The sequence below is a fragment of the Formica exsecta genome, unplaced genomic scaffold, assembly GCF_003651465.1.
Source record: "Formica exsecta isolate Colony F162 unplaced genomic scaffold, ASM365146v1 scaffold247, whole genome shotgun sequence".
Taxonomy (NCBI): Eukaryota; Metazoa; Arthropoda; class Insecta; order Hymenoptera; family Formicidae; genus Formica; species Formica exsecta.
In genome coordinates, this window is record NW_021849743.1 from 2,025,530 (window position 1) to 2,050,923 (window position 25,394).

Genomic DNA, 25,394 nt, shown 5'->3' on the forward strand with positions numbered 1-25,394 from the left:
TAATTTATAATAAATAGAATTAAGTAAACATTTACTTTTATATATTTTTCACTATACTTTTACTTTATAGTATTATTATTCACTTATTTCTTTAAATATTATATATGATTTGATTGATCGATTACTTAAATTTATATTAGTCAAAACAAAGTTCCCTGATATGCTACACTACATATAGATGGATGGACTACAAAATATTAAAATAAAATCAACGTGCTTTATAAGAATAAATTATTATATACATAATAATAAAATTAGTGACATGTTCTTTATTAAATAAATAATTGATAGATAATTGATCACACAGATTGATAAAGAATGAATTGATAAAGAATTGAAAGTTTTTTTATATTTCTTTATTTATGTTTTAGTTTGCTTTTGTGATATGCTTTAATGCAAATTTCTATTTAAAAAATGTCAAAAGTTATGATCTAATTTATTCTAGTCCATCCATTTTAAGATAACGGATCCATCTACAATCTACAAACTATAATCTACATCTAAAATCTCTAGAAATCCGTTATCTTAAAATTAAATATAAGTTTGTCACTCACCGGCACTGATGCGCAACAGCGGAGTTGTTGATCTTGAGGCTACGTTGTCTGCAACATACAAATATAAAATCGAAATTATAGCAACACTTAAAATAATTAACATTTCAAGAAATTATTATTGTACGCACCGAATTTTATATTCGATGCGTGCAATAATAAGCAGGTATATAAATACGAAATAATTTTATAAGGTCTAAAAAAGAAAACTATTTTTTTTAAATAGAAACTTTTATATAAGAGATTTATATAAGAGTTTTTCTCTTTGTACGAATCTCTCTTTTTTAAAGTATTCAAATAAATGAACCGAATTAATACATGTACGGAATTTATAATAATACTCACCCTTAGGTTGCTCCGCCGATGCAGGATGCCTCTCCTAGGCCTCCTCCTCCTCTCAGAATGTCAGAGTCGCTACGTTACTCTGTAAAATGCAAATAAAAGATCCAAATTGTAGCAGCACTCAAAATAATTAATATTTTTAAAAAATGTATTATACGCATTAAATTTTATATTCGATGCATATAATAATAAGCAGATTAATAAAATAATTTTATAAATTTTGAAAAAAACATTACTAATAATTCTAATAATTCCATATAAAAGCTATAATCTAAAAGTAAAAACTTTTACAAGATCATAGCTTTTATATAAAAATCTGTTTCTTTAATTCTCTCTTGTTTAAATCATACAAATAAAAAATCAAATTACGCGATTAATTGCTCAATTTAAATTGCACGAATGCAATTAATAAGAAATTAATATACAAATAACAATTTACTCACCACAAGATTGCTCCGTCGGTGCCCGATGCCTTTCCTAGGCCTCCTTCTCCTCTCAGGTTGATTCACACGCGCGATACTTCGATTCTCGAATCGTGAAAACGTGGTAGAAGTCCAACGCGAAAACGCGACGACGCGAAAACGCGAAAACGCGACAACGCGACGCATCGTTGCTCGTACGGCACGATGACGACAACGATGACGCACTAATGTGCGTTCAACGCACAAATGCGCGTGCCACATATGAGCCATTGTGCGACTCGTGGCAATGCTGTACTAACACGCGACGCGAAGGACACGAAAGCCGTCCGCGGCACGATGACGGCACCGACGTCGCGACAAGCCATCATATTCGTCCAAACCTCCTTTTCCTCTCTTGTCCATCTCTCTGTGTCCTCGCAGCACTCACACTCACTCGCGAAAACACGATTAATTATATAATTAGCCGTATACGATACACAATGATTGCGAGACACTTTGCACGGCACTCCCGATCGCGGAACAATCATACGAGATACTCACTCAGTTTATTATACCGTAAGACAGAGCAGCATACAAGAAGCAAATTATATTTTAACACTTGTCGCGATCGCATTTAGGAAAAGAATTCGACGAAGCGTCTTCCCCATTACAATACTATTCAAGTGTCGCCGTGCGAATAATAAGATCGTAACACATAAAGACATAGACAATAGCGCGCTAATGTTTACGCCGCCAAGACCGTATATCATGGTATCGATAATTTGTTGCCGAAATATTTTACGTACTATGACGTATATATATACATGGAATATTAAATAATAGAAGAATTTTGAATTATGGATTAATTATTTATTAATTGATAGATGTATATCACGAACTTTCGTCAAGTTAATTACTCGATCCTAATTACGTGATTCGATTATTTAATTACGCATTCCCAATGTAAATCATATATAGATCTTCGAAGAGTTAAACGATAAAGTATTATCAAATGATTTCCCGATGGTTGACACGATCGCGTTTGGAAAAGGAATTTGACGGATCGTCTCGCATCACTACTTTTCTGTTCGAATGTCTTCGCGTGAATGATAATAAATATTGTAGGAAAGGAATTTGTGACGAAGCGTCTCTCACTATTACGATACTATTCAAATGTCGCCGCGCGAATAATAATAAAGCCGTAAGACGTAAACAAGGACGCTATACGCCGCCAAGGCCGAACACTTTTTGATAATACACGTTGCATATACAGAGTGTCCCCAATTTAAATGTCAAAACTTTAGGAGCGTGTAGGGGACCGATAAACTAACATACTGTAACCAATATACAATACATATACGCGAATATTAAATTATATAACTATTTTAAACTATAGATTAATTATTTATTATTTGATAAATGTATCACGAAGCTTTTCATTAAGTTAATTACTCCATCCTGCAATTTGATTATTATTTATAATCAATAAGTAATAAAAAGCCGTGATATAGAAACCGTTTAATTTATGTTCGCACATTTTAAGACAACAATTTTATTATATCCTATATAATCTAACATAAGTGAATAAATATACAAGTTAAAATCAAAAATAAAAAAGAAATTTTCGTGAATTACACAATATAAGATAATATAATTAAATTAAATTTATTGTGTTCACTCAACAGATTTCAATTGAATAAATCTCCTAATAAACAATTTTGTTATACATCGCAAAATATAAGCGTTAAATACTGCATAAAGTAAATTAATTCATTGCCGTCGCGATATATTCAACGCAATAGAAAATAAATTCACACAGAAGGCGCGGGTATCGGCGAATTATTGTTAAATTTTATTAACTAATGTGTTAAAAATCTAGGTTTTGAACCGTTTTTGGTCCATCTTTAACATGGATATAAATGTATAAAGATTAAATTAGTATTTTAAAACTTGACATATACAACATTTGCAATTGTAGTCAAATTTCAAATTAAAATATATTAATAATCAGAAAGAAGGCTTACTAAAACCTGCATGGAATCTGTATAAATACGTGGACAATGTCCAAACGCCATTGCCACGCGTATATCGTCGCTGGTTTACAATATAATGATGACTAATGTTGACACGGTCAGTACGGTTACAAAAACAACGATTGTAAAGATAAGTATAAGCAAAGGCTAAAAAAAATCATTGCGAGAAAGGCTAATGCGGCAAGTTTAGTTAATTTTTAAATCCAATTCAAACTTTAAAATCAAATTCAAATTTAAGTTTCCCGAAAAATTTTTGAATTTTTTTAAGTTCTCCATTTTAGAGAAAAATTACAAAAATAAGTCATAAAACAAAGTCATAAATTAAAACCAAAAACGGTGGGAAAAGGCAAATGCGTCAAGATTAATTAATTCTTAAATTCAAACTAAATTTTCAAATCTAAATTTAAACTCAAATTTCCAAATCAATTTTTTTTATTTATTTATTTTTTATTTTTGATAAGTTTTCTACTATTGTCGCAAATGCGTGGTGTAAACCTTCTATATCACTCTGCAGGTTCAGACCATTCTTTTGTCGTTTAATGAACAGCATTTTGGAAACCAACCGAATCTCAATCCAAATAACAATTACGTTTAGATCCACAGAAATTTTAAACCATTAAAATATATTTGGCTTTAAGCATTATTGAAGAAATAATTATTGCTTGTTAGAATTGCAACTAAACAATAATTTATAACGTTTATTCTTATTTTGCTTTGATTCCTACATGAAATAATAAATAAATCGCACAAAACATGCGTTTTGATAAAGAGTCGCAACAATTAGATTAATTTGTATATTAGTACGTAAATAAACTATGCATTAGAAAAATATTTTAAATAAATTAAAACAATGTACGGTTTTCGAAATGCTTATTTCTATTTTTTATAGTTTTTTTTTAATGATTTATTTCCTCACAATTACTTTATACTTACAGTTTACTTTATATATAAATGCAAATTGAAATAAATTCTGTTTTTTGTTAATTATACTGTGTACTTAGTTAATTTGCATTTAACATAATAACCGTTTTCAAAGAGCTTTTTTACATAAATCGGCACGATTACGATAACTTTGGCCCCCTATTTGAAAGGTCGTTTCTGAAGACATTTTTGACGAAAATCTGCTAAATGCATGCGGTATGCACACATTTCATAGACATGATTATCAAATTTCTAGAAAAAATATAAAAATTTCGTGACGCATGAGAAACAGGAAATTTTATAAAGATATCTTTGTTTAAGAAATTCACTATATATCATGTCTGTGCATGACAAACGGCAACAAGGAAATGACTAGGAAAAATTTTTATTGATAATGAAATTCGGCATGGGGTCGTAAGGCCAAAACATCCTCAGCGACGCTTTTGCTGTATAGTGTCTTTCCGACCTTCCACAAGCGCGCTTCAGTGTGGCACTGAACGTAACTGTTTGAGAAGTAAGATATCACAGATACTTATTTTATATAAAAGAGAACGCACATATGTAAGTTTCGATCTTTTTCACACTTATACTTTTGTTCGTAATTATTTTTTAATATTTCTATTTTTATATATAATTGTAAAATATTCAACAATTTTATCGTAGCTAAAATTTTGTTTTTTAAAAACTTTTAGATAGCTTAATCAGTTCCTATATATACGATAATTTACCGATACACTTACGTATAAAATTTTATGTATATATAAGATAAAACTTCGATATTTTGTATAAAATTGTAATCTTTCTTATAATAATTATTTATTACGATTCGAGATGTAATAATTATTTATTATGATTGTTACTATCAATTGCTATCAAATGGTAATTAATTTCTTGCAAAAACATCCATACGCGTTCTTTCTGTCGACAGGATCTTTAATTGTGATATATCGACATGAAGGAATCCAAGGAACAGAACAATACTAATAACAAAATGGAAAAGCGATCTATAAGATGGGCCCTTGTCCTTTTTTACGTTTATCTTCATGTTCTTGGTATTATCGGAATGTATTTTTTATTTACCAGAGCGAAATGGATGACGGTATTTTACTGTGAGTATATCGCATATTTACTATATAGAACTACGATCGAAAAATCGTGTATAAATAGAATTAGTTGATTTTCTATTCTAGATCATTTTATTTTGGAATTATATTGTAATAAGAATCTTATTGTGTACAAAAAGAATATTTGTATTGTTAGTTAGCGATTATTGCAACTAAATATTCCGTTAGATAAATAATATGATTTAAATATATTTTTCAAACTTCCTATTCAAACTTTCTTCTTCAGATTTCCTGTGCCGATATATCTCCTTTTTTGCAACGTGTGAATGATTTTCTTTTCTCGATAAAATCTGATGATTATTTGACGGATGTTTTGGTATTTTGCTGATTTCAGTTTTATTCCTCGTCATCATTTCATTAATAGGATTAACAGCGGGTGCACATCGATTATATGCGCATCGAACTTTTGTCGCAACATGGCAACTTAAACTCTTCATTATGCTATCACATACTCTTGCAGGCGTGGTGAGTTTAAAGATATACGTGTTAAAATATTTATATTATTGATATCTGAATGATTCACATATTGTTATATAATAAACGCTAGCTTAATATGTAGTTCTGATAGGTCAATGCAAGAATAAACATAACCGTTTACAATAGGAAATGACTACGCAGAAATTATATAATGGAGGACAAAATTAAAATTGGAATTATTTTTAAAAAAATTTTATCTTGCATTTACTCCAATAAATATTTTTATGTTAAATATATAAAAAATATGATAAAAAATGTAAATTATAAAAATAATCATAAAAATCTGTTGTTTTCAGGGTCCGATACACGACAGTGTGTTTTGGCATAGAATGTCTCACAGATATTATTGTACCGAAAGAGATCCGTATAATCATAAAAAAGGATTTCTTTATTCTCATTTCATTAGCAATCTTTTATCAGCACCTTCTGACATAAAAACGTATGCAAGAGACATTGACATGCGCGATATAGAAGAAGATGGATACGTCTGGACACAACAAAAGTACGTCCTATTTTTCGATATGACTCACATATTTTATATAGAAATTTTATATAGGACATACAGCACATTCTTTTAAATAAAAAATAATAATATATAATTATATATATAAACAATTTTTCTGACATACATTATTCATAATTTGTTGTTATATTCTATTATATACGGAATTATATATTTCAAAATTTGTAATATAAGTATATTGCACAGGTTTTATTGGATACTCTTCATTGTATTTGGACTATTACTACCTATGAACGTGCCTATTGAATACTGGAATGAATCGATGACTTACTCTTTTCTGATCATTGGGGCAGCACGACTGATGATAACTACGAATATTGCCTGGCTTGTAAACAGCGCCTTGCTGATTTGGGGTCTAGAAAGAGGAGCTAAGTTAATATCTCTTTTTGATACCATCTCACTTTTTTACAAACTCCTTTTCAGGATGCCGAAGAGTCACGGTACCATCATTATTGATAGGGATGGTATATATTACAAGTAGCACTTAACGAAATCTGACGAGGATATTTTGTTAAAAACGCTATGTATGAATTATTATTTCGTCAAAGATATAAAAAAAATATACATTCTCTAAATTTAAATCGGTTTTTTTATTTTTTAAATAAAAAGATAATATATTGTAATATATGATATTGTGATCTCATAATGTATAGTTTCTTGTAAATTTCAGTTACATACTTTTTTCGATTTAATATATTAATAAAACACACTATATATCTATATAATCGTACAAAAATAGTATATATTAAAAATCTTTGTATTGATAAAATTTCCCATATAGAAGTATTTATTTATTTCTTCTTATTTTTCTTGACAAATATACCACATATTTTATATATTTTCTCTTTTCGTGATTCTTTTTAATATTAATCTTTTGCATAGCAAGTTAATTTCGCTCGATTCTGACATTTGACATTTTCATTCCAGATTTCCGGTCGACGATAACTCTGTTTTCTTTGTATCAAAGTCCTACTGGTTAAATTATCACTATATACTTGCGTGGGATTTTAAAAGTGATGAATTTGGTAATTACAACACGGGTTTCGTAACATTCATCGTCAAGATGTGGCACGAACTCGGATTCATCAATGAGATGAAAACCGCCACCAGCAACGACGTGCGAGACGCTCTTTGCAAGATGGCCACGTCGGAGACGACGTTAAAAGAAGCTCTGGCAGAAATGCAAACAAACGCGGAAGCAGTTGCTTATAAACAGAAGCTAATGTATCACCACTAGAGATATGAATTTACAAGCGTTTCGCAAATTAATATAGATTGATATGTAATTGGGATTTTTTCGTAAATTTCAATTAAAATAGTAAAAATTTTATACCTTTTTTTTTGCAACAACTTAGCAATGGTGGAGATAGCAATGATAGTCATTTTGATGTAATTTGACGTCAAAATAACTACTTTTTTGTTACCTGGGGATGTACACAAAACATCTTATTAAAATTATGAAACACCATAAAATGTATAATTTATATACATCACAATCCGCCCGTAATATATTATTTCTGAAATAAAATATACAGAATGACATCCATTAAAAAATAAATTTGTTGACTAATAAAAAGATTAATCATTAAATTTAAATATCGAATAATCACTGTATTTTCAACGTCATAGAATATCTACATTGCTGCAACTGACGATGTATAACGATGTTAAATAAAAAGACACAAAAAGTAACATGCAATGTGTCTCTTTTTACTTAAAAATATACTTTTATTAAACATTTTATTTTAATTATTAATATCAGAATTCAATGTGTATAATACAATACAATAAAATCGTGCGATTTTCTTACACTTAACAATAATGATAATATCAATAATTTTGTGTCCTTGGCGACACAATCGCGACAATCGCTTTTCGTATTTGTTATACTGGACGAATAAGTAGTTATACCGTGATTTAAATACCAAGAACTAAAAATAATATAAAAACTATTATAAGAAGTTTTGGTAAACCGGACATAGAAATTTGTAATATCAACTTTAAGACAAATGCACTAACCAGTATCAGAGTGATCGTCACGAAATATTAATTTATAGTAGAAATCCTCTATGCTGTCTCTTACTACGTTTTTGATTCTCCGCGTTACTTTAGATTAGTAATTTGGAATTCGAAAGGGTAGAATTGCGTTCCATAAAGAATGACAATATAATGAAAGAAAAAGAACTAAAACTCCTTTCTTGCGTTGTTCTCATTATAGGTTTTTCGCATGATCATGTGTAGAATAAGAAAAAGAATGCAACGACAAAAAATAACGACATTATCATTCTGCACGTCATTAGAATAAAGTAACTAAAAAAAAAAAAAAAAAAATCCTAGAATAGCGGAGAGACTCTCGGTGAATTTCCAGAATAGAGGAGTTCAATTGTAAAAAATTACATAAGAATGCTATAATTAACGAAACATTCAATCAGTTTCTTTGACGAGTATGGCACCACAAAACCATGAAACGCTCTGCGTTTCCATATATACGATTTTGTGTAAAAAAATAAATAAAATTTATTTTATATCAATAAATTCGACTTTATATTGAGAAGACTTCAATTTTTATCTCGTCTTATTTCATATTTTTATATTATTGACACTATAACAATTAGTTTTTGAATTTTATAGTAATTTCTTGAATTTTATCAATTGTCTCAATTGATATCAAAAAAACAATATGTATCTTATTGTTAGTATAAACGTCATTATACGTATCATTAAGTCGCAAATTACATAAATACGCAATCCTCTATATTATCAATGCATAAATTTTTATATTCACAAATTTCTTTTTCTTTTTCAAACACAAATAATTTATTTATTGTATAAATCAATTATGTCGCATCTTCATTGGGGTATATAAACTAATGTAATAAGTGCGAAACAGTACTAAATGAAAAAAAAAAAAAAAAAACGATAAAAACATCACAATACATTTAATGTGTAATGTGTAAAAAAACAAACAATGTCTTATTGTATCACAAATAAAAACTCAGAAAATTTCTATACCTATAACGTGCGTTATTAAAAGAAAAAAAAAGAAAAAAAAAGAGAAAAAGATAGGAGTTAAATATTCATACATTTAAGAATGACATTTCGCTAATGTTTTAGCTGTTATAACATTATTTAAAATCGATTTTGATTGATAAGATGGTATCGCGTATATTCAAATTCGCGCATTACAAAATAAATTATTTATTTTAATCGAGAACTTTCAATTTAGTTATATAATAATTGTATATTAAAATTGAGCAACAATTTAGTCATGTAAATTAGTAAAAATAATTTTTTTTTGTACATATGTATATCTGTATCAAGTTCTCATAATTTTTTTCATCCATACATTATAAATATTATTAATATACACAATTAATACATTTTCATAAAAAAATTGATTGACAGATGAATTTATCTGCGAAGGTGATAGCAAAATTTAATTTTAATTTATATTATCATATTTCTCTTCCTTTTCCTTTTTTTTTTTTTTGCATCGCAGTACCGTTTTTGCGCGTTATTTTAAAGTACAAAATTAATACATTGGTTCCAATTATATATATAGTCCTGTTTCCTCCATATCATATATATATATATGATATGGAGGATTTATGCATTGATAATATAGAAAAATACGCGACGTCGAGATGTAAGTCCTGGAAGGCTGGCTTAATCGAATGCACCTTTTATGGAATTATTGTGAAATCTATACAAACAAATAGTCGTCGTAAACGAATGTGGAAAGAAACTTTAAATTCTAACCAAAAGACTTTAACCGCGCATTTTTATTGCTCCTTCATGTGATGATGCGTAACTATCGCCTCGTCCTTCTCTTCTTGCGTCTGATCTTTGTCACCCCAACCCCATAATTCGTGGCTGCCATCGCCCGTTCTCTCTACCCGTTTCTTCACCATATCCTCAGACACACTCTTCAAATCGTAAGCCCAACCGATTTTCGCGAAGAAGTCGATGAAGGCCGTGGTAAAGTTGAGACTGTACTTGCCGAACTCGGCTGTCTTGTAATCCCAGGGAAACACGTGATGGTAATTATGCCAACCCTCTCCAAGAGCGAAGAAAGCGACGCTTTTATTTTCTGACGGATTGATGAATCTATATCGCATAAGAGAGTAATCATAATATTAATAAATGTTTCACAAGTGTAACAAAAAAATAAGAAAATATTTGAGAAGTAAAGATAAAGAATGGAGAATTCGAGATATCTTCTCTAAAAAAAATCAATAAATTAAATATATCATTTATTAACTCTTCATTCCTTGCATTTACTTCTCAAATATATATATAATTTGACTTGTAGAACTATTTTAATTGATCAATACTAACTTATCATAAGGTTTGTTGCCGAAGAGATGCGCCGCAGAGTTTACTAGCCACGTCATATTCAATGTGAAGATATAACGAAAAACGGTAGGAATGAAGTAAGCATTCGTCCACGTTTCGTTCCAACACACAACCGGAATGATAGTGGGTAAAATGAAGCATAGCAATGGCATCAGCATGATATAATATCTGAAATAAGCCAGAATTCATTTTTGATATACGTTTGTCACTAAAGAGACATCATTCGGATTGACACCGACACGCATACCTTTTTTGAAATGCCAATATAGGGTCGCTTTCGAGGTCACTCAAGTCGATTCCCTTGCCCTTTTCCTTGACTTCCGGATGCTTCTTACAAAGTAGCCATCCTACATGCGAGAAGAAGAAACCTCTCTTAGCGTTATGTGGATCGGCATCGGTCTCGCTGTACTTGTGGTGAACCCTGTGATCTCTGGCCCAGTCGATCGCAGCATCCTGGATTCCATAAAATTACATTTTAATCAATACTGATATAAAAGTTTATGTTTCGCCTGCGCAAAACAGAAATAATATACCTCCGTTGTTCAATCTATATTGTTTTCCATATTTATATATCTATCTCGCGTTATGAAAGAAAATACTGAATATATGTTCGCTCATGTCCTATCAATAATCGCGGAAATAATATATATGCCACCTACATTCTCGAGTTTATAGAGAATGATATTCTTTTCATAACAACGGATTGCTTGTTTAAGCAATCTCTAACGACGCACAGTACGAATCATGCTATTTTTCCATTATCTACACGCGACGCGTGTTTTATGCTCGGCATCACTGCATCGACATGAATTCTTCACGCTTCACTAGCTGCAGAAAAGAGTCGATTCTACTATAGTCCTACTGGATTAATTACTATATTGTTAAATAATCAACTGACATTTTTCCTAGCAAAGTTTTTAATATTCTATTTCATAAGAAAATTAATTATTCAAATCATTCGATTCCTTTTTTCGCAAGTAGTTTTATTACATCTCTCTTTTTTAGTTCCTCTGCAAAAACTTGATTACGCACCTGGAATGCTATAGTATTTAAAATCATGAGCAGCAACTGAAGAGGCCACTTGGCTTTGTAGGATCTATGTGCCCATAATCTGTGAGCTCCGGCTGTGATTCCAAAGCCCGAACATTGATATAAAAAGATTGCTGTAATCAAGAAAATTATGATATTAAACGCAAAGTAATTCGACGATTTATTTATTATTTTCATCAAATAATTATTTTGAAGCAAATTATATATCCTAAATGTAAAACTGGCAATGCGAATCAGAAAGTTATTTACAATTTATTCATAATATTAATAATATAGTTATAGGATAATAATGATAATAACAATGATAATATAATTTCGAATAATTGTAGTACGTTCTAAATGAAATAAATAAAAATCTTGATAGATTTGTAAAATTATAAGCGCGTGTATATCTGTATGAGATAGCATACTTTCATTGCCAGTTAAAAAAAAATTCTATTTCTAAAATTTATTTTAATTAATTTGATTTATTATCATAAAAATAAGAAAAGATGGTCGTTTATTGTAGCTATTCACTATTAAAATTATATTTGTGTTTTTAATTTTTGATAAATTGTCATAGATAGCAAGACGAACAATTAAAAATATTGATCTAAAGAACACATATCATACACACATATATATAAAATAAAATTGATGTCCTTACCGAAAATGACAGTCGCCAATTTGGCAGACGTAAAAGATAGATAAACTCCGTAAAGAGCTCCAAGATGTAAGAACGCGAAAATCGCCACGTTTCTCCACACGATGCGTCTAACATATTTTGGTGTTTCTTTAGGTTCCTCCAGTTGCGGCTCGGCCACAGTCTCGCCCTCGAAGAGCACTCCCGTCGGTGTGCTGGTTATATTCGGCGCCATGCTTACTTAGAAAAATCTGTTAACAACAATGTGAAAAATCTGCATTTAGCATTTCATTTTTTATAAAGCGTTGTAATTTTTTTATAAATAATAAATTTCGCATTTTGACCATCACGTCGACAAATTTAGAACTTTTTAACTCATTTAACATATTATTCATTAATTGTTCATATCCTTTCGTTTGCCTTCTTAATTTTTTATATTGCTCTCTTAAATAAATAATCATCTGTACGATCAATTTAATTACAATTGTAAAATTTTTAAGAATTATACAAAAACTTTTAGTAAATTTTAGATATCATGATATATATATATATATATATATAGTATATTATTATTGTATATATAGTATTATATATTATTCTATATATTATTGCAAAATTATAATTAATTTTTTAATAAGGTTTGAAAAATAATCTACATCAAAAGCCGATATCGAGAATAGAAATACTTTGTCGAGGCCACCGCGACGATAATCATATTTGCACGTGATCCGTTATTTGATGGAGCTAATATGGTTCGCGTCATGGCGTCGTAATTATAATGGTTTTAGTACAGTCAAAAGTCCGCGAGTATAGAACCAACGAATGTGGTAATTGCATGCTGTGACAAAAAAAAAACGAATGATAAAAATCCATCAATAATGACGAATATGAGTTCAGGCCAAATACAAAATGTATGCGTCTCTCTCTTTTTCTATTTGCAATATTACGGAGAGTACTTAAATATTGTCAGGGTTATGATTATCGCGCTTCGCAATTACCACGTTGAAGGTGATATGGATCGCGAAACGGTTATACATTAGTGGACGAAGCGATATATATTATAACCCGGAAACGTGAAACAGTTGCGATTATATTAACCGAATACGGTTCGCTCGTTTAATTGATCATCAGCACTGGGAAACAGGGGTTCTTTCTCTGGGGAAATAACACCTGTAAGACTTTCACCGGTAACGCAATATCGCGACAGAGCTTTCAGCTGATATTGCTACTTAAATCAGAAATTTACATTGCAGGTCCTATGCACTCCACTTTCGTTTATTTAACATTCATCGGAATGCCGCGATTAATAAACCACGTAACGTACTGTAATGTGTTTACATTATATGACAGATTAATAATGCTAATGAACCTGCGGAGAGAGAACGACTGTTCATACGACACTAAGATAATGAGGGAGAACGTAACAATGGGCAGAAAATCAATGAGCATAAATATCCGATTTTTTGCACGTACACGTTAAAACTTTTTTTTAGCCATTTTTTTTAACCACCTTGGACCTGGATTTTCTTATCGCCTCGAAGGTCCGAATACTAACAATTCATTCATGAATTATCGGCGAATACTGATATCGACGTATATATATATATATATATACGTACATAGTCCGTTTATCGTCGTATCGTAAGCCCGCAGGCGTTGCCCTTAATTCCGTCAAATATTCGCGTAAACGTATATTCTCCTGCACGTGACCGGGGATGCGAACCGGTCGAGGACCAACTATCGACTGCCGGCTGGATGCTCGACGAATGTCATCCAGGCGCAGGCTCGCGCGGCACCGAACGCCGGCACACGATGTTCCCACCGCTTGCGCAAAAACATCGGGTCGTTTGAGGAAAGCGTGATCAGCTGATCGTCAAGACAATCTGATCATAGAGGATAAAATTACTGTCTCGAACTAAATTACCAGATTTGGGATGAAGAAAAAACGATAGCGTAAAATACAATTCCTGCAATTCCTTCCCATCGTTACACATGCACTGATTTAATTAACTTAACAAAAAGATAAAAAATAGGACGATTTACAAATATTTTACAGAAAAATCGCTTTATAATCAATATATGGTACGTGATTAATAAATTACGTGTTGTGCAACATATAAATAATGCTAATGAGCAGGATGTTAATGATAATAGAGAATGACTAAACCATAACATATAATACATTCGGAATGGTCAATGACTTCACCTTTATAATCATTTTCTAAAATAGAGTATACGTGACGTTGTTAATTGCAATGACAAGTTGCATATATCTCAATATTTTAATCAATAAAATGTAAAAAGGAATGCAATATATGTGAGATACCGTATTTCGTTCTACAAAATCATACATTTATGTATTACACATGATTAATTGATTCTCATTCATCTCATATTTATACGATATGTCGTGGCTTTGAAGATAATACAAGGTTGAGGATGCAGATTTTACATCTATAAGATTAGTTCGAACGCACTTGATCATTGTCAAGGCTGTATGGCGTCATGGTCAATTAATTATTTCCATTCGCAACGCAATGCCCATTCAGTCTGGTATGACGATATCATGACGATAGCAACCAAAAAATAATGTTATCTTTACATTCATATCATCTCATTGCGATTATATAGATTTACAAATATCGTATACACATGCATCTTTATCGAGCGATTGCAGACGCAGCACAATCATTACCAGCGTGCATGTGATCAATTCGATTAATTTTTTTCGGGAGATATCCCGAATATATATATATACGTAAAAATGGCGCGAAATATATATATATATATATATATATATATATATATCCGATATTAAAAAAAAATTTACATTATTATAACACACAGATACACAGATATATATATATATACACACATCCGTATTATACATGCATTGTACACACTGATAAATTTAATCACAATATATTATGATCTTGTTTTGGTGTATAATTAAAATATAATTAATTGGAATATTGCTATTAAAATAGAGAAAAAAGTTTGTTTTTTTTTAAATACCATATGTGAAACACAACGGAAACTAATAATTTCAATCATAAAGAATTTATTGTTTGTTTTCATAATTTCTAGCGTAAGGTAATGCGCGACTATTCATTTGATGTAATGGGATAAATAGATTCTTCAATATGGCATTCTTCAAGACGACCATGACTGTGACTTAGCGTGCAGATAATCGCTCTCTCTCTCTTGCAATATTGTAGTTTATTAAGTAAACCAGTGCATACACAATCTCTTCTCTAATAAAGATACGCGCGGGTATGCATTCGTATAAGCATTGTTAATTTATACATGCACAACCTGAAGTAGCTTAATAACCTCGTAGTATGTCTAATCAAAAACAAACAAAAAATTAATAGGAAGATAATTAGAAAGTTGATCCTTAAAGATCACATATGGTTCATTTTGACCCTATCGATATTTTAACGATAGAATATATCGTCCCGAAGGCCTTAATCAATACAAAAAATGTTCAAAATTTATTTTTTAACTTTTGTCGTACATGATCATTTTCTACAGATGTTAAAAAATACATATAAATTTTTGTAGATTTTTTCAAACACCTTAAGACAGCTTAAATTACGACAAGACAATATGATTCATATGTGACTAGAAAACAGCAAAGAAAATGTGTGATCTACAAGGTTATTTAATTAAAAGCAATATCTATTTATAATGCCGTAATATTTAAAATCATAATATTTATGAAATCAGTTCTGACGATGCAGGTTACTTCAGATAGCAATCTCAGATAATGTGCAAAGATAAGTGCAGATTCTTCTTTAGGATATATACCATTTGTCAAAAAAATTAATTATGTATCGCTTTTTTCTGTCATTGCGTTATTGCCTCAAAAAAAAAAAAAAAAACATGCTAGAAAAACGGGTACTAGGAAGATAATTAGAAAGTTGATCCTTAAAGATCACATATGGTTCATTTTGACCCTATCGATATTTTAACGATAGAATATATCGTCCCGAAGGCCTTAATCAATACAAAAAATGTTCAAAATTTATTTTTTAACTTTTGTCGTACATGATCATTTTCTACAGATGTTAAAAAATACATATAAATTTTTGTAGATTTTTTCAAACACCTTAAGACAGCTTAAATTACGACAAGACAATATGATTCATATGTGACTAGAAAACAGCAAAGAAAATGTGTGATCTACAAGGTTATTTAATTAAAAGCAATATCTATTTATAATGCCGTAATATTTAAAATCATAATATTTATGAAATCAGTTCTGACGATGCAGGTTACTTCAGATAGCAATCTCAGATAATGTGCAAAGATAAGTGCAGATTCTTCTTTAGGATATATACCATTTATCAAAAAAATTAATTATGTATCGCTTTTTTCTGTCATTGCGTTATTGCCTCAAAAAAAAAAAAAAAAAAACATGCTAGAGAAACGTGTACTAATATCTGACTTCCACATCTTCGGTATTTATTGCCACGTAAACACTTAGTAGCAATACTTGGTTACACATGGTTATCGCATTTACATATCGCAAAGTATATAAAAATTTATTGGCAATCGACTGACTTTTGCCGCCGTTTTTTATAGACGATTAGTCAGTCATATGATGCAACAAATGCTCTGTTTTTCTGTACGAACTAAATTAGAAAAATGCCTCGCCAGTGATTATCACTGTTAAATTATCATGTATTGCATAATTCTTTTAACTGTCAAATATCTTTACAATAATGTAAATTGTTTTAAATTTAAATGCTGCTAAAATAATATCTTTTTAAATATGTTCTTTAACTCGAAACGTTTACTCTCGGACATTAGCGATTTTTAATGAACAATTTAAAAAAAAAAATATAGATTTATACGAGTACTCGATAGACAGATGTAATTACGATATCTAATCTGAAACGAATCTCTGTTTCTCAAGATCTCGTCAAAAATTATTGTATCATCTATTTCATTCTAACATATGGACCATTGATGACCGTTATGTAGGGAGCAGCGGTCCTTAGGAAAACAATTCAGTACCGCCGATAATCGTACCAGACCTCAGCTGAGATCGTCTGAGCCAATAGGATCGCGTCGTATGACTCTCGCCACCTGAAATTGGCGAATCGAGACGAACGAGACGAGAACAGACGCCACGCATTCTACTCTTCCACCAAGTATCGACCGCGCGCCTGCGCCTATATTAGCCTTACTGAACTACTGCTTACTGACATTGTTAATTTGTCCGAACTGATAATATTATATAAATGCATATATATGTATACACACACACACACATAAATAAGTCATTCGATGGATCACGCGATTCACGAGTGTAGTGGCAGTTGATACGATAACGATAATTGAATCGTAATTCATCAACAGTTTAATATCAATCGTATCGTTTCCTATTTCATCTCTTTTATAATCCGCGGACCCGGGTCATTAATAGGTCACGCGAATCGCACGGGTGATCACAATGCTTGACCCTTGGCATCATGCGTCCATCGTACGATGTGTCATTCATACACACACACACATACACACATGTATAGCTTGATTCCCACCTAACTGCGCCACGTATATACTATTGTCACACGTGTATGCGGCTCGTACGTTACATAATCGCTCTCTTTGCCAAGGACCAGAAGCAGCTGACGCACGTTTACACTTTTTCACAAGCAAAAAAAGTTGATATATTTAAAACTATTAATAAACCAGTTTTCTAGTTTTTGTGATGTTATTTTGTAGTTATTTACTTCTTTGACTTTTAAATTTCTTCCTTTATAATGCAATATTCTCCAATTTTATCGAAAGATATTTTTACAATTTTGTTTCATGCACATTTGCATATTGTCTCATACAACCACGTGCGCATCACATAATCGCCACGCCGTCAATGGTCTGATCGCATTGGTCTGACGCAGCTCGTATGATCGCACAGCTCCCGCTATATATATATATATTGGCGCACGCCGCCGACTCATACATGCATACTGAATGAATTTAGTTCGAACGACTGTGGACTTATAAATAGTCGTCTTTTATTTATAAGTTTTCATTATAATAGTTGGCTATATTATACGACAACGTCGATACGATAAGATATTTTTTTTCAAGTAAAAAAGTATTTTGTATATGTAAATGTCTTTATATGGCAGGTAGAATATAAATGAATGTTTGTAAATGAATATTTTCCGTCGTGTTGTATAATGTGTGTGAACCAATTTGTATACGTTTTTTTATATATTCACAAAAATATCTAAGCCGGCGGTCAATCATACAATAGCGCAGATCATATATATACATATATATATTGAAATAATCATGTATATATGTACAACGGCACGTCTTGTTTCATCTCACTTCCTCATGTGTGCGCATTATATCACGTAAGGCATTCAATCTGGCTGGCACACCGGCTGATCACGCACTTGCGTAGTGATACGAAGAAATGACATAACGTTGGCATATCAATACATCTCTTCGCATAACTTTATTGAATAGATATTTGCTGAGAAATTTTTCAATACTAAAAGCATAAATTTTATAAATTTGCAACTTTTTTTTAGTTGAATATTTTACCTGCGAAAATAATAATATATAAATTTGTATTTCAACTATCCGCAATGCTAAACATTAAGAATCGATAGTATCTTAGTAATTGTTTCATGTTTAAAAAATAACTTGTGCGTATTCATAAAGTGTTAAATTTAAAATAAAGTTATATAAAACTTTAATTATATATATATTAATTTAAATTGGCTTAATTTTTAATAATGAGAATATCATATGAATCAAATAAGAGACAATCGAACAACGGATACTGTCTATTCTGAATAGAAACAATAAAGATACAATATAAAAAATTGATATAAATTCGATATTTCTTACTATGTAATACTTCTATTTCACACACACACACACACACACACACAATAAATTATACAAGATCATAGAACAACTCGCGCGCGCGGACTTAATTTAATGAAAAAAAGACGAGAAAATTTTATATTGAAGAATATGTTGAACAATAAATTAACCAAATATTTGTTGATGCGATTAAATAACAATTTTAATTGTAATAATCTAAGTAATCACAAAATGAGACATATCTACTATTTCACATCTGTCCATCTTGATATTTTTTAGATGCCATAAGAAACCCTTCCGGGAATGCAAACGTGCACTTTCACCGGCAACATTACATCCTTATTTAATCCGAACTTTTGCGTAAGATCGATCGAGCAGTTCATGTATTCACGTAATGTTGTAATTTTTTAAACGCGGAAGTCTTAACACTTGTTAAGAAATATGCTCGACATATAGTTTATGTCTGACTATTATGTCAACACAAGTTTACGAAGTTTACGATATATAATGATTTAAGCAATACGAAATAATAATTTTAAAGCAATAGTCTCTTCTACGCGAATTTCTGATACTGCATGCTGTGAAAAAATACGTAAAAACAAAACAAAAATTTTATATAAGTGATAAATCTCTCTCTAAATATATTTTATAAAACTAATTTTTAATTGTCAATCATCTACATGAGGTGAAAAGGACCACGCCAATGCGAACGCAATCAAATAATTTAAAATCTTTACTTTAGCTACATCTATTCATTTAAAAAATAGATTATGTGTAAAAAAATAAAAAAATAGACAAAGAATATCGCGCAGAAGTCCGAATAAAGGCAACATTATTTAAATACTAATTTCTCAAACAACGACAGGAAATTCCGCTGATTGAATTATTATATCGCTAAGTCGCATTATTAAATTCTGCATACTGAAATACATTGTACTATTTCCTATTTTTTTTAATTTTTATAATAAATGATATTGAAATAACACCGGCGATATTAAATGTATCTAGCGATTATTCAGGCAATTAGCTCCCCAACCCGATCAACGGGCGCTCTTAATAAAGAGCAGTGCAACAGGAAACACTTATTTGCATTGAAGAGAAATGACATGATGGAATTATTTTGTAAATGAAACTACGTTTTTTTTGCGAAACATTTCGCAATAAAAGATAAGCTTCAAACATAGCAAGAATCGGACCATTCTATAACGTAAAATAATATTTCCAAAATTTTAAATGTAAATGGAAAATAATAAATAAATGATATTTTCTAGTAATAACAAAATGATAAAATAATTTAATTTAATTTAATAAAAAAAAAAAAAAACCTGAAAGTCAAACCTTAATGTAATATTTGTATATTCTTTTAATATGAATTATTCTTATGGATTTGTGGCATTAATAACTAAATACCTATTTCATGCGCTACTTTACAATGCTAATAATACTGATAGATTTTTTCAGTCTTACGGCATTTAGTTCTTTTTTTAGATTTATGCAAAGTGCAAACTCGCTGTACAATAATGTATCAGCAGTCTCATAGTTTTTTCTTATGCGTAAAAAAACGTACGATAATGATAAAGTATGTATAATAACGATACACTTTTTTTGTTTAATATCATATCCATTTCGTTGAATAAAAATATATATAACCAAATTATAAATAATATTTTCAATATTATATCTTTATGTAACAAATTATTTTTTGAGAACCGCATTCGCGCGCTCATATTCATTTTTATTTCACGTACATATTATCGTGCGTTCGGTTATTAACGATCAGACAACATTAAAGTCATGGATGTTTTAATGGTTAATGTATTATTAAAATCATTAAGAAAAGATATATGGAATAATGCGACACTGGAATCGAGAACTTATGCAACACCGAGATTGCATAAAAAGAAACAAGATAAAGTCATTGAAACTGTGTAGTTATTGCAAAAAATGACTTTTTCGAGTCTTCGAACAATATGCTTCGCATAAGCTTCAATAAGTCTGCGATTTTTTTTTTCGTCTACTTTACATATATTTACATACGAGTCATTGTTCCTCTGTTGAGTCATGTTCTCACGATCTATAATTTAGCTTCTATAAATTTTTACATCTATTTAAGAGAAATAGAGAATCACGTAATTCCGTATGCTGAGAATATACACGCGGCACTACGTTCATGATACAAAAGACCACCTACTCTCTTTTTTCTCCCTCTCTTTTTTTTCTCTTTGTCTCTTTCTCGAGGGATATACTTAACAACAAAGAGAAATTGTTCAACCACGATTGATTATGCGTGGGCGGGAAAAGCGCAACCTTTTGTATTATAAACTACGAAAATCTCTCGATAGGCAGATCACGCACGTTAGGGCTGTTAAGGATAACCGATGTATTTTTTGCTCCCATACGCAAGAACATTATGTACTATATTGCATTATACTTTTTTTTTCACCAATAACATATTTTTTACATTCCCTATTCTGTTATCTTTTATATAGTATCATCTTATTAATTTTAATCTTTTCGAAGAAACCGCCGTTTTATAATAAGGAAAATACATATGCTTTATTTCGAATTATTCTAGAGAAAAGTTTCCCTTTACACTTAAAAAACCATTGATAATATAATATCTTTTATAGACAAGATTTAATATTCATCGTGTATTAATATATTTACCGTGTAAATTTTTTTCTTGTAAATGTAAACGAAGAGATATGTTGTTCGAGGATATTATCTCTTATTGTTTCGCATTTTTGCGTAACAAATGTTTATATATGAGTTTAGTTTTATATTATATAATATTTTTCACAGTCGCGATAAAAATATTCATTCGAAAATAGTTTATATTTCAAATCTATAATAAATGTACATCTACTATTTGTCATTATGTTATCACCATATTGTCATTATGTTATCATTAAATAATATAATGACATTAATGACAATATGGTAATAACATAATGACAAATCAAAGTAGATCTACATTTATTACAGATTTGAAAAATAAATATTGTTTGCTAATGAATAGTTTTATCAGGACTGAAAACTGCTATAAAAAAAAAAAAAAACATTAGTGAAAAGAACTTAATGAACTCTCAGAAAAGCTTTTTTTCAATGTAATTAATCTATTCTATTTTAAATCTAAAATTATCGTAAAACTAAATTAAGTTCATATACAGGGGGGTTCCATTTAAGAAAACGTCGATCACATTGATCTCACCTTGAAAAGGTCACTCAAGGTCAAATCCATATTTTTATCATGTGGCCCCCTCCGAACCCTACAACTTTTGTTTGAAACATTTTTTTCGATAAAGCTTACTTTCCGGAATATTTTACAGTTTCAAGTTAAAAAACTCACCCTGTATAAACATTTGTTAAGCAAAAATATGAAACAATAAGAGATAACTTCCTCAGCATATATCTTCGTTTACATTTATATGAAAAAAATTTATGTGTTAATATATTAATATACAGTGAATATTAAATATTGTCTGTAAAAGAAAGTACTGATATTTATATATATATATATATATAACAGACATTTCAATAAATTGCGAAAGTTGGCATAAATAATGATTTAAGTATGATTTAAATATAATTTTAGGTCTCGTAAAATGATGTTCTTCTCCTAACTGAAATTTCAGTGGAATTACCGTTAACAAAATCAGTAATTAATGTTAATTAATTAATTAATTCTTTCACGAGTAATTTAACAATTTTTAAAGATTTACTCTGATTTTTTAAATTTCGCACGGCTACATATCATATTTTGGCAGCTAAATACATTTGCACGATATATTTTGTGTGTCGTGAGAGTGCACATACATGAATATCACACATAAAAAAACACAAAACTCGTGAAAGTCGTAGCAACAGAAAACAGAAACAAATATCCATAATCACACACACATTCTATCAACGTGTAAATATCTTCAGGATTGAATCCGAAGAATTTATTTCAATTACAATGAATGATGTTAGCTTCGATATTACTCTGGATATATCGCAATTATTTCGAGAAAGAAATATATAATATTTCCAAATAATCATATTTTTCATCGGAATTTAATAGCTTATTCGATCTTTACGTGCATTAATTTGCTGCTATTCACCGCGAAAGGCAAAGACAGCCATATCAAGGGGTTGAAAAAACGAGTGATTGTGATATTGGCAAGATAAGAGAATAGCCTCATAGAAAGATGATAGATCGTATCAACTTACCTCTCTCCTTATAAACTGTCACAGCTAGTTTGGGATGCTGGAACCGGTACGAATTATTTCTTTCGCCGGGACGATAGACGTTTGCGGAGCAAACAGATATCAAGATGTGGTTCTTTCCCGCCAATGTAGCAACGATTATCTTTTCCAGTGGTAGTTTGGTCGTCGATTAACTTCACCGTCTGCAGATATATGTGGATTGTAGAGGTGGACACACGATCTCTAGAAAGACGATTATGACAACAAGCGACGATGTCAAAAGGACTGCCGAGGATTGCGAATTGCGAGATCGGTACTACGCGGCGAGAGTTAAATATTATTGGCAGTGTTTACAGAGAGTGAGAGAAAGAGAGAGAGAGAGAGAGAGACTATCGGCGCTACTGTTGGCGCCACCATACAGTCACTCAGCGAATTAGCGAAACCGGCAATTGCATCCTAATTTCGCAAACATATCGATAAAGAGTGTGGTGTAATTCATTCTATTGTTTCCTATTTCCGCCGCTCTTAAAATCTGTTTGACTGTTATTGTGACTCTGGGTAATCTTCAAAGAATTTTTTCGTTCTCACCACTCTTACTGCTTATTAAAATTTATTAATAAATATAACCACGCATGTAAAGCGAGAAGTTCTAAGTAGACTGATAATGAAAGATTCAATATTGGATCTAGGAGAAACTCTTTACATATGTTCAAAAGTTTTTTATATTCATCCGATTTTTCTGGTGCTTTCAGTGCAAAACAAGATATATAATTATATCCATGAATTTATTACTTCTTGCGCGAAGCAAAGTGAATGAGCAAAAAAGCTTTTGCTCATTCTTTCTCTCCTTTTCTTTCTCTTTTAAAATTAAATACAATAAATAATATTAATAATTTTTAATAATTTTTCTTAATAATATTCAACAGTATATTTAATAACACTAAAGAATATCATTACCTGATATTATATTTATTTTCCTCCCCTCTCTCACTCTCCTCTCTCTCTCTTCTTCCTTCTCTCTCCCCCCCTCTCTTTTCGCTCTCTCTTCCGCTCTTTCTTCCGCCCTTTCTCACGCTCTCTTTCTCGCTCTCTCTCACGCTCTCTCTCCCGCACTCTCTCCTCCTCTCTCTCTACCCCCTTTCTCCGCTGCATTCTTTCGTCCTCTCTCTCCCCCCTCTCTCTCCTGTTCTTACTCCCGCTCTCTCTCCCGCTCGCTCCACGCCTTCCCCCCGCTCTCTCTCTCCCACTCTTTCTCCCGCTCTCTTTCCCACTTTCTCTCCCGCTCTCTGTCTAGACGTTATGTTAACATTGTATAAAAAAACTAAGGAAACTTCATGAAATACCTAAATGTTTTAAAAAAGGGAGGGGGTTTTGTAATCTGGTTACGACAAATATGAAAATATATTAAATAATATAAGATAAAATATATAATAATATAATATCATATATATATATATATATATTATTTTCCCCCCCTCTCTCTCTCACTCCTCTCTCTCTCTTCTTCCTTCTCTCTCCCCCCCTCTCTTTTCGCTCTTTCCGCCGCTCTCTCTTCCGCCCTTTCTCTCGCTCTCTCTCCCGCTCTCTCTCCCGCACTCTCTCCTCCTCTCTCTCTCCCCCTTTTTCCCCCGCATTCTTTTGTCCTCTCTCTCCCCCCTCTCTCTCCTGTTCTTACTCCCGCTCTTTCTCCTGCTCACTCTACCGCTCTCTCTCCCGCTCTCTCTCCTACGCTCACATCCCCGCTCACTCCACGCTCTCTCTCTCGCTCTCTCTCGCCCGCTCTCTCTCTCTCCCGCTCACTCCACGCTTTCTCCCCCGCTCACTCTCTCTCACTTTCTCTCTCCCGCTCCCTTTCCCGCTTTCTCTCCCGCTCTCTGTCTAGACGTTATGTTAACATTGTATAAAAAAACTAAGGACACTTCATGAAATACCTAAATGTTTTAAAAAAAGG

General features: G+C 31.2%; 2 protein-coding genes and 1 long non-coding RNA gene across 6 annotated transcripts; 1 reads left to right on the forward strand and 2 right to left on the reverse strand.

Annotated features, from left to right (window-relative positions):
* Positions 1-394: 394 nt before the first annotated feature.
* Positions 395-1,393, reverse strand: LOC115236380. Its single transcript, XR_003884171.1, has 3 exons — positions 1,337-1,393; positions 897-975; positions 395-602 (listed from the first exon to the last, which is right to left on the reverse strand). It is a non-coding gene; the product is annotated as an uncharacterized LOC115236380 (long non-coding RNA).
* A 3,231-nt stretch (positions 1,394-4,624) lies between these two features.
* LOC115236379 (acyl-CoA Delta(11) desaturase) lies at positions 4,625-9,415 on the forward strand. Of its 2 annotated transcripts, none has more exons than XM_029808789.1 (6): positions 4,625-4,762; positions 5,177-5,357; positions 5,707-5,837; positions 6,146-6,351; positions 6,559-6,744; positions 7,300-9,415. In XM_029808789.1, exons 2-6 carry the CDS (start codon positions 5,201-5,203, stop codon positions 7,607-7,609), a joined length of 990 nt encoding a protein of 329 aa, XP_029664649.1. In that variant the 5' UTR covers positions 4,625-4,762; positions 5,177-5,200; the 3' UTR covers positions 7,610-9,415. The 2 variants fall into 2 exon arrangements, with proteins under 2 accessions (XP_029664649.1, XP_029664650.1); XM_029808790.1 differs by having other exon boundaries at positions 4,698-4,809.
* Positions 9,416-10,001: 586 nt separating this feature from the next.
* On the reverse strand, positions 10,002-23,769 carry LOC115236378 (acyl-CoA Delta(11) desaturase-like). 3 transcript variants are annotated; one of them, XM_029808788.1, is made up of 6 exons: positions 23,468-23,769; positions 12,425-12,651; positions 11,761-11,891; positions 10,976-11,181; positions 10,711-10,896; positions 10,002-10,479 (listed from the first exon to the last, which is right to left on the reverse strand). In XM_029808788.1, the coding sequence occupies exons 2-6, from the start codon at positions 12,633-12,635 to the stop codon at positions 10,155-10,157; spliced, it is 1,059 nt and encodes a 352-aa protein (XP_029664648.1). In that variant the 5' UTR covers positions 12,636-12,651; positions 23,468-23,769; the 3' UTR covers positions 10,002-10,154. The 3 variants fall into 3 exon arrangements, with proteins under 3 accessions (XP_029664648.1, XP_029664646.1, XP_029664647.1); XM_029808786.1 differs by lacking the exon at positions 23,468-23,769 and adding an exon at positions 14,020-14,172 and having other exon boundaries at positions 10,096-10,479; XM_029808787.1 differs by lacking the exon at positions 23,468-23,769 and adding an exon at positions 13,874-13,892 and having other exon boundaries at positions 10,096-10,479.
* Positions 23,770-25,394: the final 1,625 nt, after the last annotated feature.